Here is a 14,346-nt window from a genome sequence, read left to right as displayed (position 1 = left end):
GATGCGGATCTAACTTTTTCTCGATAAATGTTGGTCGTGGCTTATCTCCGGGACCAATGTCAATCTCTTCTAGCTCATCGCCCGATGTAAATCCATATCCTAGCTTTCCGTCGCCTGCTAGATCGATGCTGAACACATGCAAAACGTATGGTGAGGATAATTTGGGCCGATTGCTGGAATCGGCCCCCTTTTCGATTGCATTGCTCAATGAAGGTTTACAACTTATTTGTGCTCTACTACGGGAGGGAGTCTCCCTACTACGACTACGTGACATGCTTGAGGTGAGATCATTGCTTTTTATTTTTTGGGGCCGATCGCAGGGATCAGCCTTGCCACGTACGTCCATTGACTTTGCTCTTGCTACTCTTCGAGCCGGTGGATAAGACCAGTCTCACCCCGTTTTTGTAGCTTCGATGCGCTCATAGCCGTCCAAACTGACTCCAGAGATCGGCTCTTGGTCTTCTGCGTCCCAAATATTCATGCCAGCTATTGAGATCTCGATTGAGTCATCTGCATGAACGACCTCCACTTCATCTCCATCCCACTGTATCAGGCATTGGTGCATTGTGCATGGAATGCATCAGTTGGCGTGAATCCAATCCCTCCCTAGCAGGACAGCGTAGGTGCTTTTGCTGTCAACGATGAAGAATGATGTAGGGATGGTTTTTCGGCCCACGGTTAGATCCACGTTCAGAACGCCTTGCGTTTCTGATGCTTGGCCGTTGAAGTCGCTTAGTGTGACGTTGGTTTTGATCGGATCTGCGTTAGAGCGTCCCAAACGCCGTAGCATGGAGTATGGCATTATATTGATCGCCGCTCCCGTGTCAACCAACATCTTGCCGACGAGCTGCCCGTTGATATAACCTCTTAGGTACAGGGCCTTCAAATGTTTGTAGCTCTTCTCTCGTGGCTTTTCAAAGATAATCGGCCGTGGGCCGCAGTCAAACTGTGCTACCGGCACTTCTTCGGTTCTTGGAGCACAAAACTCCGACGGAAGTATGAACACCATATTTGTGCCGGCCGATGCCTTCGCATTGGCTTTTATTTGTTTGGGGCGCCATTCTTTCTTCTGTGGATGAATCTCCGTCTCCAAAGTTTGCTGAATTTTCACGGCCAGATTGGGCCGCGCTTTTCTCAACGTGTGCAGGTATTGCGCCTCGGCTTCCTCCAACCTACGTAGCCGCTGAACCCTACGCTTTTGGGAGTGACTGAGTCCATCAGGGCACCACCTTGGCCGGTGGTATCTATCTTCTTCTTCATCTTCTGACTCCTCGAAATCTTCCACTCGAGATGCCTCAGCTCGTACTGTTCCGAGATGGGAGAGGCCCTAGACGCTTGAACACCGGAACCTCACCTGTGTCCTCCTTCGCTGTCTACATTCCAGGCAGTTGTCGACTGTAGGCAATCGGCTCATTCCCGAATCCCAACGGTGCTTAAAGAAAGGACAATCCCAGTGTCTGTCCATGTCTTCCTGCTCTCTTGACTTCCCCTTAGCGCGGTGCTCATATCCTTCGTCGTCTCTATCATACCGACGACATTTTCCGTTGTCTACATCAGACCGACGATATCTTTCGTCATCTATGTCGTACCGCCGGCGTCGGTCGTATTGACGCTCATATTTTTTAAGGAGATACGCGGAGAGCGGTCGTTGATACCGCACGTTTCTCACTTGTTCCTCGGTGATGTACTGTCTGTCATCATATCGGGACCGGTCGCGTGGGCCGGCCTCCTCCTTTTCCTTGCCACGGGAGTGAACGATTTCTTCTTTATCCCTGCCATGGTGGTATACAGGCCCTGCCATGTTAACATCGAATGAGAAATCTAGCTGACGCCTCGTGGAGTGATTGTGTTCCACCATGTTGACGCCAGGAAACGGTTGCGTGTCCACTTTCATGGCAAACTGACCAAGGATCAAACGGCCTTGTTCTATCGCCGTTTGGATCTGCCGACGCAACTCTTTGCAGTCATTGGTGATATGGGTGAACGAGTGATGCCACTTGCAGTACGGTCTCCCGTTCATTTCTTGCACCGTAGGGATTTTATGGCCTTCGGGTAACTTCAGCTGTTTTTTCCTTAAGCAATAAATCGAATATCTGCTCAGCTTTGCTTACATCGAAGTCAAACCCTTTTGCTGGCCCTTGTTGTTTCACCCATTTGCGGTGACACGGGATCTGCCCCCGAGCCCATTCAGCCACGACTACTTCCTCGGTCTTCGGCGAGTCCCCAACTTCTTCTGTCTCGACCAGGCCTATCGGGCGTTTGAACTTTTCTTGGTACAATTCTGGGTGGCGCTGCTCATACAATGTTAATTTCTGGACCATGTGCGCCAGTGAATTGTATTCCACTTGGAAAGCCAGATCCTTGATAGGCGCTGCGAGGCCCAACGCTGCCAGATCGACTGCTTCTTTCTTAGTTAAACGAGCCGAATAACATCGGTTCTTGACAGTCCTGAAACGCTGAATGTATTTCGACACCGTTTCTCCCCGCTTCTGCCGCACCTGCGCCGGATCGGCAATGCCAGCCCTCGGTAGCTTCGAGTGATATTGAACATGAAACTGCTCTTCCAGCTTGCTTCCACGTCCGGATCGAATCGGTGGCAACGAGGTGTACCACCCAAAAGCTGGTCCCGTGAGAGATTGCGCAAAAAACCTTACACGTAACGGGTCCGATGCTGAAATCATGCCCAATCGTGCCAAATATCGGCTCACATGCTCAATTGAGCTAGACCCTTCCGATCCACTGAACTTTGAGAACTCAGGGAGCCGATATTTGGGCGGCAGCTGAATCAAATCATATTCGTTGGGGTACGGCTTGGAATAGCCGACTGTTCTCCTCTTTGGCAGGATGCCGAACTGGTCTCTCAAGATTGTACTGATTTGTTCCACGGTATGAGCTGCAGGGGCTGAGCTTTCATGACTCGTTCCGGTGGCATATTTAGCTAGCCACACTCGTTTATCGGCGTCCGCTCCGTAAATCCCTCTCCGCTGCAATCTGGTTCGTGCGCGCCAAGTTATTGCAGTCCGGCACGTATGTGCACACGTATCCATGTGGGATTTCTTTAGGCGGCTCATACAGGAATTGGAAATCGCCAGGATCGCCTCCAATCTTGTAGACGACGTACGCCGGTGAACCCCGTGGCTCGGAGCTGCAAGCGTGAATGGCAGCTGCGGTCTGGTCTGGAACGGTATTTCTCCCTGGTGAGTCCCTAGGGCAGGCCCTGACGGAGAGTACTGATGCTTCATGATTTCCTGAACCACGCGATCCGCAATGCGCTCGAAAGCGTTCACCAGGCTCTCAGAATGACGGTGTAGAGAATGAGCCACCATGTAATTAACTTCCTGGCGCAGAGCTCTCGTGCGTTCATCTGAAGGGATATACAGATCTACTTCATCGAGAACGCCTTCGGGTGAGAACCCTTTCCACCTAATGCCATGTTTACGGGTCCTCTCGAAAGAGCCGATGACATCGGCTTCGAAGACAGCTTTAATATCATCATATTTCTTCTTGTGCTCCTCGTGCGATCTTCGTACGTGATTGGTCCGTCCGCCATCTCAGCTGCGGATGTTGACGCAGCTTGCTGTAGAATGTCCCACCGGGCGTGCCGAGAATGTGTTGCCTGCCAAAACCCACCGGCGAGCAGCGACGAGCAACACGAAGAGCCGGGAGGCTCCCAGAACTGCTGGTGGGCCCTGGTCCCTCGGGCGACGGCCCGCAAAATCCGGCACACGTCCTGACTGTTGCGAGGGCGTGCCACCTGACCTGTACCTGGTCAGGAAGGTGATGGATTGCTTCAATTAATTTCCTGCTTGGCAGACACGTAAACATTAAATCTGAGCCTCGATCGGCTCTCAGGTTACCTTGTGAATCGACTCAAAGAGCCGATTGACCCATGGTTTGTATTGGATCTACGATAACATGGGGATCCTGCTTTATCAATACCAAGTTACATCGATCTACGACAGTCTAGGGCTTTCACCGCATAATTGGAACGTCCTACGCGTAGTTGAGCCTGGCAGATACGAAAGATAACAGAAAACTAGTCCTAGAAGAGGCCTAAAAACCAACACAGAGTCGATTCCCGGAACAACCCCTCTTGGATCGGCAAACCATACCTTACGCACTACTGGATCGTTCAACCCGTTTGCAAGGCCTAACCATGCGGATATTAAACTAATCCTTGGAGAACAAGGAACAACCATAACAGATCAGATCTACTAAATAAAGACCAAGCAAGATGCTGCCCTTACACCTAAGATAGGTGCAAAGGCAACTAGATATTTAGGGGCAGCATAACTAAGCAAACATATCAGAAAAGTATCGATGTTAGCCTCAAAACATCTATGATAACTGTATTACTCGCCATCAACAAGGTTTCAGCACGAGCAACACAAAACAACGAATAAACTGATACTGCCCAGATCGCAAGATGCGATCTGGGCAGCATGACGCTTACCCGGAAGAAACCCTCGAAACAAGGGGTGGCGATGCGCCTAGATTGTGTTTGTTGTGAACGTGATCGTCCTCCTTTCTCAATAACCCTAGGTACATATTTATAGTCCGTAGACTTTCTATCTTTGGAATAAACCTAACTGTGTACGAACCAAAGTCTATTTCTTAATTCTAAACTGAAACGTGATCTACCATAATGTACAGATATACGGGCAATCTAGCCCAAACGCTCGCACGAGGCTGATTCAGAAACACTTTATGTGCATATCCTCTAAGTCCATCTCAATCACGGCCCAACTCCTAATTTGGCTAAAATCCGGCGATAACACTTATATAGGGCAAGTTTGGAATGCAAGACTTCCGTTTGGTATGGAGTGCATTTTTTTTAAGAATTCTCTGCATGAACATAAATTCATTGTATTTTCCCATTGCAAAGTCCAATATCTCTCTCTCCCTCTCCCTCTCTCTCCCTCTCCCTCTCCCTCTCCCTCTCCCTCTCTCTCCCCCTCTCCCTCTCTTCAATTCGATCTGTATGCACCCCTAGTCTTCAGGGCCGGCTATATGTTTTGTTGGGCCCTAGGGCAAGGTGACGATAGGGTCCCATAAGACTAATATACATGTACGGTATCAAGATAAATATAGATATATATGTGTCTTTTTACTTGGAAAGTATTAAAAATAAAATTCATGTCTTTTTTACTTGGAAAATATTAAAAACTAATATTCGACCATACATTCATAGTTTGAGATGTCTATAAACTAACTGTTAAGCACTTAAGCAATGTCAAATAACAATAGGAAGAAAAATGTAGTAGCAAAATAAAACAAGTAGTATTCCGTGCTAATTTTATTACCTTAAATAAAACTAAATTCCAGTGACTCCATCAACAATAATGCTTTAGTGCTTCACAAAAAAAAAACCTTTGAGCATTTCTGGATGCAAAGTCACAAAACCACATCTTCTCTTCTACTTGTTCCTGGAAAATAGCTATTTAAAGAACCTCTTTATGATTCAATAAGTTGATTTACTCGTTTTCTTTCATTCCTTTTCTTAGCTCGGACTTATAATTCAACATTGTGACACCTATAAATATGAAGAAATTAGCTAACTAACATCACACAAGATGCATCTCTCACAATGTTCACACATAAACAAACAATTTCCGATCGCTAAACAATTAACATCCCCCTCTTTGTCGCACACACATAAACTTCACCATCGTCTACTCCATGGTATAATTCACCGTGGTTGTAGATATGATCTAGCGTGAGAGTGTGTATGATCTAGCGGTGAGAGTGTGTTTTCCCAGCCCAGCAATACATATGCGTATGCAATTCCGATCACTAAATAATTAAGAATTGAGAATTAACAAGAATCCACATACTAAAGAAAGAGTGGAGCACAAGAGGTGGGAGCCGATCTCCACCGATCGGGAGTACAGGCGAGGCGACTAGCGATTCGATCGTTCGAAGAAGAGAAGGACGACGGAGTTGACTGCGTCTGCTCCCCTCCCCTATGAAGCCTGGGTGCCTTTCTTTCGTTTCCTGATGCCTACGTCCCTCGTCGGGTGGGCCTTTTCAACAATTTCGTTTAGCCTAACAAGTAGAAGAGAAGATGCGGTGATGGACCCTTGGCCATTGACCATGGTTGTCTAGGGCCAGAGCCGCCCCGCTAGCCGTTTGTACTACCTCTCTTCACAAAAAGATTGCAAGTTTATTTAAATTTAAATACTATATCTAGACTTTGTTTAATGCATAAATACATTTAAATTTAGATAATTTTTTTGATATTTTTAATGGTTCGTTGTTCATTTTGTCGTCGCGTATTTGCCATTTCTCAAGCGTGGAGGTCTGCCGGATTCCCTGTCCATCGGCCGTCCGAGCACGTACGCGACGTGGAGGTCGGACCGTGACCCGGCACCAAGAATGGCTAGACCTGGTCCATCGTTCCCCACTTCCAAAGAAGACCTAAAAAGAACAAGGTAACCGAAATCGCGTAACCATCCGTCCGCAAATCATTCTCCCTCAGCTCCCTTGACCAAGCAAATCGAATCGAATCGCCGGGAGCGGGAGAGCGCATCGAACTCCGCCGGTAATGGCGAGCCTCACCTTGCCGCCGGCGCCTCCCAACCCCCGCCAGGACGCCATCGACCTCCACAAGGCCTTCAAAGGTCCGTGCCTTCCCCCTCCCCGATTCCCCCGCCGCAATCGCGCTTTTGGATAAGGATCGATTTCGGGTCAAGGCGGCCGCGGGAGGCTTGCGTCATGCCATGGGTTTTCGACGATTGTCGTTTCGTTGCAGCTATTCGTTCGATATCGAATAATAGCTGCCGATCTTCGGATGAGTTTGTTGTGCTGAATAGTCTTCACATGAGTTGAGCAGCTGGAGGAACGTTCCAGGTGGAAATTGCTGTTCCAGACCAGGGGCTGCGTGGATTGAATTCAGTGGTCAAAAGGAACGTTGGTCTGTTAGATTTATTTTTGTTGTGTAAAAATGTTCCAATGAATAGGCTTAATTTTTTTTCTAAAAGTCAAGCCAAATAAAGTCTGACCAAACTTTTAGGAAATTCTATCAACAAATATGGTATTCTGTAGATATCATATGAAAATATATTTAATGATGTATCTAATGATGTTGATTTTATATTTTGCATGTTAATGATTTTTTTTTTTTTGTAAAAACTTGGTCAAACTTGTACATGGTTTGACTTTTCAAAAATAATGTAAGCCTTTATTCATTAGAATGGACTTAGTACTATTGAAGTGTTCTGGTTGGATGTGGATTTGTTGTTAAGAGCTAGAGCGTCGGAGGTTGAAATATCTAGATCTTAGGATGGACCGTGAGTCCGAGATTGGGACATTTTTCAGGGGTGCAGTGATGGTATTGGTAACTTCAGTACTGTGCCCACTCGGGACATGTAGCTTGACCTGCTCGAATTTGGAGTCAAGTGGCCTGATAAAAGGACGAGTCCCGTCTCAGAGCATCTCCAGACGCGTCCCCAAAGCATCCCCCAAAGGGATTTGGGGCGCGCCGGACAAAAAATGCGTTCCAGCCGTGTCCCCCAAAGCCCATTTTTGTCCGGCGCGCTCCGATACGGTGTCCGGCGCCCCGAGCCCGTCCCCGTCCCACAGGGGACGCATCGGGGACGCCGGACACAACGAAAAGCGAGGCGGGGAGTGGCGGGGCCGACTCGTCAGCGGCACAATAATTTTTTAACCTAACCGTCGCCTACCTCGCGACGGAAGTTATTGGCGGTGCAGTTTCCGCAGCGACGCAGCGACGGTGCAGCTTCCCGCAGCGACGCAGTCGACGCGTCCCGTCGCGCCTAGCTCTGCGTGTCAGCGTTAATGCGCGCCACTGCTCCTCCGCCTCCCTCCGGCCTATAAAAGGGCCGCCTCTCATCGTCCCTCTCACACACAAACCCTAGCGCCTCTCTCCCAAACCCTAGCTGCCACCATCTCAACAAGACTCGACGCTATGTCTGGTAGAGGTGGAGGCCGACCTCGCGGCCGTGGTCGTGGTCGTGGCCGCGGCAGAGCTGAACGCTCGCCGTCGCCTCCCACGCCGTCGGCTTCATCGTCGGAGATGGACGTGGAGCCGGACGTGCGGTTCGAGTTTGTCCTCGTCCTCAAGGGCGACCCGCGCGGCATCCGAGAGGCTGCCGGACTCCTTCGCCGACTACGTCGGCGGGCGACGATGGCCCGCGCACGATGCATCCGCGGGAGGCTGCGTGCGGCTACTACCGGTGGATCGTCGACGTGATCTACGACGCGCGCGGCAAGATGTACCTCAACATCGGCCGGGAGAAGTTCGCGCGGCACCACAGCCTCGAAGCCGGCTTCATCCTCCTCGTTCTCCTACTTCGGCGACAGGGACATGAGCGTCAAGGTCTTCGACGAGACGCGGTGCCGCCGGGACTACCACGGCGACAGCACCGACGAGGAGGACGACTGAGTGTTCTTTCTTCGCAGCGAACACGTGCACGGAGGTTTCGGATGTTCGCCTCATCGGTAGAACCAACAAGGGCACCATCCTCCCGCTGGATTTTCCAGTTTAGGTGATTGGGTGTGCCCTCGAGTGTTCTTTCTTAGCAGCGAACACAGGAAACCTTCGATGCACGTCCTAGTTAGGTTTAGTTTCTTTGCAAAATTTTATATTTGTGTCCACGACGGTTCAAACTATGTATTAGTTTGTGGAAAACCATGTGCCTTTCGTGTAAACCACGTTCCAAATTATGTATTAGTTTGTGGAAATTGAAATAAAAAAGCCAAAAAAAAGTATTTTAAATGTTTGGGGGAGGCGTTTGGGGGACGCGGCTGGGGAGTGACGTCCCCCAAAGGCGGCACGAACAAAACACGTCCCCCAAACGCTCAATCCGGCGCGGTTTGGGGGACGTGGCTGGAGATGCTCTCAGGCAGACCATTCTTCCTGCAAAAGTGCAAAGCCATGTAGTAATTGCTGGTTACTGGAGTAATTCAGCCTTCAATGCCGCTCCTGCTCCTGATAGATAACATCAAGGAAGAGATCAGATTATGGGCTCAGGCAGGAGCCCAGGGGTTAAGGCTGGTTCTGCCATCCACTTTGGATGTGCACTGATGTATAGGTTTAATAACATGTAATCTTGCCTCCTAGGAGGATGTAAACAAAACTCTACCTTTTCAATGAAATGGTCCTTTGCGTTTCCTCGAAAAAAAAACTCGAGTAATTCATATTTCCGGATTGCTAGGATTTTTTTTTATCAAGGTTAGAAGAAATAAAAATTAGATTGTGGGCAATATTTGTGGAATGATGTCCTGTAAAATATTGGTGATCACTGATATTCTGGTTCACAAGTTGATATATATTGTTGCCTCTTGAATTTTCATTTCTTTTATTATCAAATTCCTTCTTGTCCCTTCCATTTGTGTGTCCCCTCCCCTTAATCATCCCAGCCGTTCCCGTGTTTTCAGAATAACTCAGAATTAAAATTCTCAACTGCTAAGGGCCCCCATAGAAGGCTCAGCATCCGATGAAGGTGCTTTCAAGAATTTATTTGTTATGGATGACACCTACTACCTATGACATAATGGTGCTATAGTTGTTTACGGAGCAGTGTAGTTGTAACCATTCAAGTTGCCCCTTACTCTGTTAGTACCATGACTAGTCGACTTGCACTCATTACGACCATGGTATTTGAGTTGTGAACCCTGGTACATTACATATAACAATCCTTGAGCAGCAACTCTGTAGTAATCTGCAATTTAGTGTAAAACATGTGCATGTTAATGTTCCATTTAAGATGGCAAGATAGTACTTCCACTTGAGAGGCCAAAGGTACCATTTTCAGTTAGTGACCATTATGGTTTATTATGGTATCAATACAACATAAGTTTGTTTTATACGGCACCTGTATGAATGTTACTGTGTCTGTAAACTACGTTATTCTTCAGGTAGGTCAGGAGTTAATAAATATGCTGTAGTAATGCCTGGTTGCTGTAATCAAGTGAGAATCAGAAGTGAAGAAAGTTGCTTCAGCGATTTACTGGTCTGCAGAAACTAAACATTCTAACTTAAAATGATAAAGTTCATTCAATCTTCATTATCTGTTTTCTTTATTAGTAAGTAATCCTTTAGGTGCTGTCATGCTGATTATGATTTATTTTTCACTTGGTTGCTGTCTTACAGGGTTTGGGTGTGATAGTACAGCAGTTTCAAATATACTTGCTCACCGTGACTCAATGCAACGTGGATACATTCAACATGAATTCAAGACTATGTATTCTGAGGAACTTTCGCGTCGTATATCATCTGAACTCAGTGGAAACCACAAGGTATTGGAAACTACAAAATTAATCATTATTGAATGATAAATCAAATCATTGCACAATTACACTAGCTGAAGTGGTATGCTTAATTAGATATTACTACGTATTCAGTAGAAGTACTGATTTGCGTGGTGTATTAGCCAAAGCTGTGTTTCTTCAGTTGTGTGTATGGTTGACTTACTCCGATATGGCTAACCTTGTGGTTATGATTTCAGAAAGCAATGTTGCTCTGGATTCTTGATCCTGCTGGACGTGATGCAACTGTTTTGAGAGATGCTCTGAGTGTTGAAGCTCCTGATCTGAGAGCAGCTACTGATATAATATGTTCCAGGACACCATCACAGCTGCAAATAATGAAACAGACATATTATGCCAAGTTTGGTACCTATCTTGAGCATGACATTGGTCAGCAAACTTCTGGTGATCATCAGAAGGTTTTATTGCTCAACTTGTTTAACTTCTTCGTCTGATGCAAACAAGTTGAAAGACATTTAGATTGTTTACTTCCCTATTCATACATATCATTTCTTGAAACACAGAATTTAATGCGTTCTTGAGATATTGCAGTTACTAAATGCTATCTTGATATCATTTTGTAATTCCTCTTTACATGTTGATATCAATGTGATCTGTGCACTGGCTTTCTTACAATTTGGACAGGTATATTTATGAAGTATACCTGTCCAAATTGTACCTTTTGTGCTAATTAGTGATGTAATGTATATTTCAGATCTTACTAGCCTATTTGGGCATTCCACGCTATGAAGGCCCTGAGGTTGATCCCACTATAGTGACACATGACGCAAAGGACCTGTACAAAGCTGGTGAGAAAAAGCTTGGCACAGATGAGAAAACCTTCATTCGTATCTTCACTGAACGCAGCTGGGCACACATGGCAGCTGTTGCTTCTGCTTACCACCACATGTATGATCGATCGTTAGAGAAGGTAAGACTTCTGCCTTTCCATTTACATTTTGGTGCTCTCCTGGTGTGTAATAACGAATTTCCTTTACTGATGGTAGGTTGTCAAGAATGAAACATCTGGAAATTTTGAAGTTGCACTGATAACTATCCTCAGATGTGCTGAGAATCCAGCGAAGTATTTTGCTAAGGTATCTCAATCATGCTGTCCTCAGATTAAAATATGTAAATATAATTTGTTTGATTGCCAGAGGCAAGTCATACTCTTTAGTTCTTGTGTTTGATAAAGTGAAGATTTTTACACTGCATGAATTATAATTCAACCTTTTCATGTTACAAAATTACTTTTCAAGATCTGGAGAATCAATATCACTTGCAAAGATCTGTGTATGAAGCCTGCAGGGTTCAACTCTGGAGTATTCTTTCTTTACTTCTTCTGTGTTTCCTACTTTCAGTTAATATCTAGTTAATCCCAATGAGATATGTTGTGCAAATACTTTCAAGTAGGCACATGGCTAGATTGATTCGGTATGTTTGGTGCCCAACGTCCCATTGTACTCTACTATAACCAGTAGTGGAGCTACAACTTTTGGAACCAGGGTGCCTAGAGGGTGCATCAACAAATAAAAAACATTTTTAGGGGTACATATGTGGTGCGAAAATGGCATTTTACAAAAAAATGTTTTTCCACTAAGGGTCCTGTGCACTCACATAGCTTGTTCTAGATCCGCCACTGTCTGTAACTGCGCTAGCTGCATTATTTATCTAGCCTGAACAGTGAACACCACCAGTATCATTGATACGGGAATATGCTACAGACTGCCTCCATGAATGCTATTATCTTCCATGCAGTGGTTGTGCTCCAGAACTGACTGATATACCTAAAAGTTGTGTCATATTTATTATTCTCTTCTCAGGACATCTTTTTTTGGGCGTGTTGATCTCTGTTCTCTTGCTTTGGTATTTATCTTGTATTTTGTGTGAATAATGTTAATACAGGCATTAAGGAAGTCCATGAAAGGTCTAGGTACTGACGACAGGACACTTATAAGGATTGTGGTGACGAGGACTGAGATTGATATGCAGTATATCAAGGCAGAATACTACAAGAAATACAAAAAGCCGTTAAGTGATGCTATCCATTCTGAAACATCAGGGAGTTATCGGACGTTCCTGCTCTCGCTTGTTGGTAGCCACTAGGTATGTTGTGTGATGCTACTATCTTTCCTTCACCAGGTTAGAGATAAAGATGGTAGTGCTCATACTGACCTCTTGTTTTATCTTCTGCTCATTGAACTTCTCAGGCTATGTTCTACGGCCAGACATGCTGCTTTGCATTACTTTACCTAAATGCAGCGACTCTACCCGGACAATCATCATGGATTCACGGTGTACTGAGTCTTGCTGACAACTATTTATGCTTGCTCTCGTTTATTCTTGCTGACAACTATTTATGCTTGCTCTCATTTATTATCTTTGCCTAAAGTGTGTGTATATATGATTCGTATCTGGGGACCCTTGTGCGGTTGCTGCTTGCTGGTGTTGGTGGTTCACTGTTACTTGGTTTGGTGATTGTATTCGGTTGTGCTATTATTATCTGTAGTGAGCACTGTATTTTTCTTCATTGAAAAAAGAGTGAAGATGGAGTTCGTAGTGTTATTTACGTTATTATATAAAGTAGTGAACACCCGGGCTCAAGCTATAATAGTTGCACCCTCCATAAGGTGCGCGAGGTCCAATCGAGGTCCAGATGCAAAAGCAAGGTGTTTACTTGTAAACACCATCTTCTACGGGGTTGAAATCACACAGGTGGGCGGTGCTGGCAAAACTACAGCGACTGCTTTTGCTACCCCTTAGCTAGATTCGAACAGGATGAGGTCCAACCTTTTGCCGAGAATGTTGACGGCTTGTTGCCAAGTGGCGCCACCTCTTCTCTGCGCCTAGACCGCTGCCTATATAGCCTTCTCTCCGACAGTTCAAAGTCACAGGCAATCATATTTTGGTGGATTACTTTGCATGCACACATGGCATATTTGGTAATAACTGCACAATTAGCTTTCTTTTTCTTTGAAGTGGAGTACAATGAATGCACACATGGCATATTTGGGTCACGATTAACTTTGTTCAGTTAACCTTCTTTTTTTCTTTGAGGTGGAGTACTTTGTATGCACACATGGCATATTTGGATTGCGACTTTTTTATTTGGTTTATGACTATTTTGCACAATTAATCTTTGATGAATTGTGGGTGCCACGAAATGTCCTGCAAACAAATGACGAGTGTGGCAGATTTTGCAAGAATTTCAATTGATCCTATGGCATGCACAACGTATGGCTAAGAAAGTGGCAAATCATATGTGTTGCCAATAGTAAATTTTCAATAGGCTAAGGTTGTACCCCCAAGCCACAAACCACTATAGATTTAACCGTCAAAAATAGCGATGACAATGAATGCTAGGAGAGAAGTAGTAGTGGTTTCATTGTTGGATAGGTAAGACGCATGCAACTGAGCTACTAGAACAGTCTTCCCTTAAGACAAATGTTACAGAAAAATATTGTCGAAACCATATAACAACCATTGTAGGAACAAACATATGTAGCATCCCGAATGAGCACGTAATTACTATATACCTACAAATGGTTTGTACAAACACAATAGTTGATGTAAAATTGTGCATGAATGGTAATATAAGATTGTATGTCAATGTTGACTAGTTATTGTTGTCGGACCAGGTGATGGCCAGTTCACCAACGTTTTGATCAAGCCCCAATGCATCCCAAACAGCTGGTGAGGCGTCCATGATGTTGTTTTAGCAGGACGGCTCATAGTTGTGTTCATCGTTACAACCATACACGGAATCACACTCGTCCACCACCTTTGCATACATAGAGTTGCCGTTGGTAGTGATCTTGATGCAGTGTCCACAACGGGCCATGTTCTTGAACCAGCCGGTGGAGAGAGCAATGACCATCTCCTCATCGTCGTGGAAAGTGTTGTCACATTCTGAGGGACCACCACTGTCCTTGCCCTTCTCAAAACTATTGAGTGTCAAGATGGCTTTGGTGCTCGATGTCACCGGAGACGAGCAATGGTACTGTGGGTATCTCTTACCATCCTCGCAACAGTTTGGGTCGTTGCTTCTCTCGCAGTTGCCAGACTTTCCCGGTAGGT

At 45.7% G+C, this 14,346-nt stretch overlaps 1 protein-coding gene across 1 annotated transcript; it reads left to right on the top strand.

Annotated features, from left to right (window-relative positions):
* The first annotated feature begins 6,434 nt into the window (after positions 1–6,434).
* LOC124651725 (annexin D5-like) lies at positions 6,435–12,768 on the top strand. The gene is made up of 7 exons (XM_047190765.1): positions 6,435–6,620; positions 10,115–10,260; positions 10,470–10,688; positions 10,985–11,200; positions 11,277–11,366; positions 12,175–12,375; positions 12,480–12,768. The coding sequence occupies exons 1-6, from the start codon at positions 6,545–6,547 to the stop codon at positions 12,373–12,375; spliced, it is 948 nt and encodes a 315-aa protein (XP_047046721.1). The 5' UTR covers positions 6,435–6,544; the 3' UTR covers positions 12,480–12,768.
* The last annotated feature ends 1,578 nt before the right edge of the window (positions 12,769–14,346 follow it).

Source organism: Lolium rigidum, chromosome 5 (assembly GCF_022539505.1).
Source record: "Lolium rigidum isolate FL_2022 chromosome 5, APGP_CSIRO_Lrig_0.1, whole genome shotgun sequence".
NCBI lineage: Eukaryota > Viridiplantae > Streptophyta > Magnoliopsida > Poales > Poaceae > Lolium > Lolium rigidum.
Note: the sequence above shows the minus strand (reverse complement) of the source record. Positions and strands in the feature narration are given on the sequence as shown.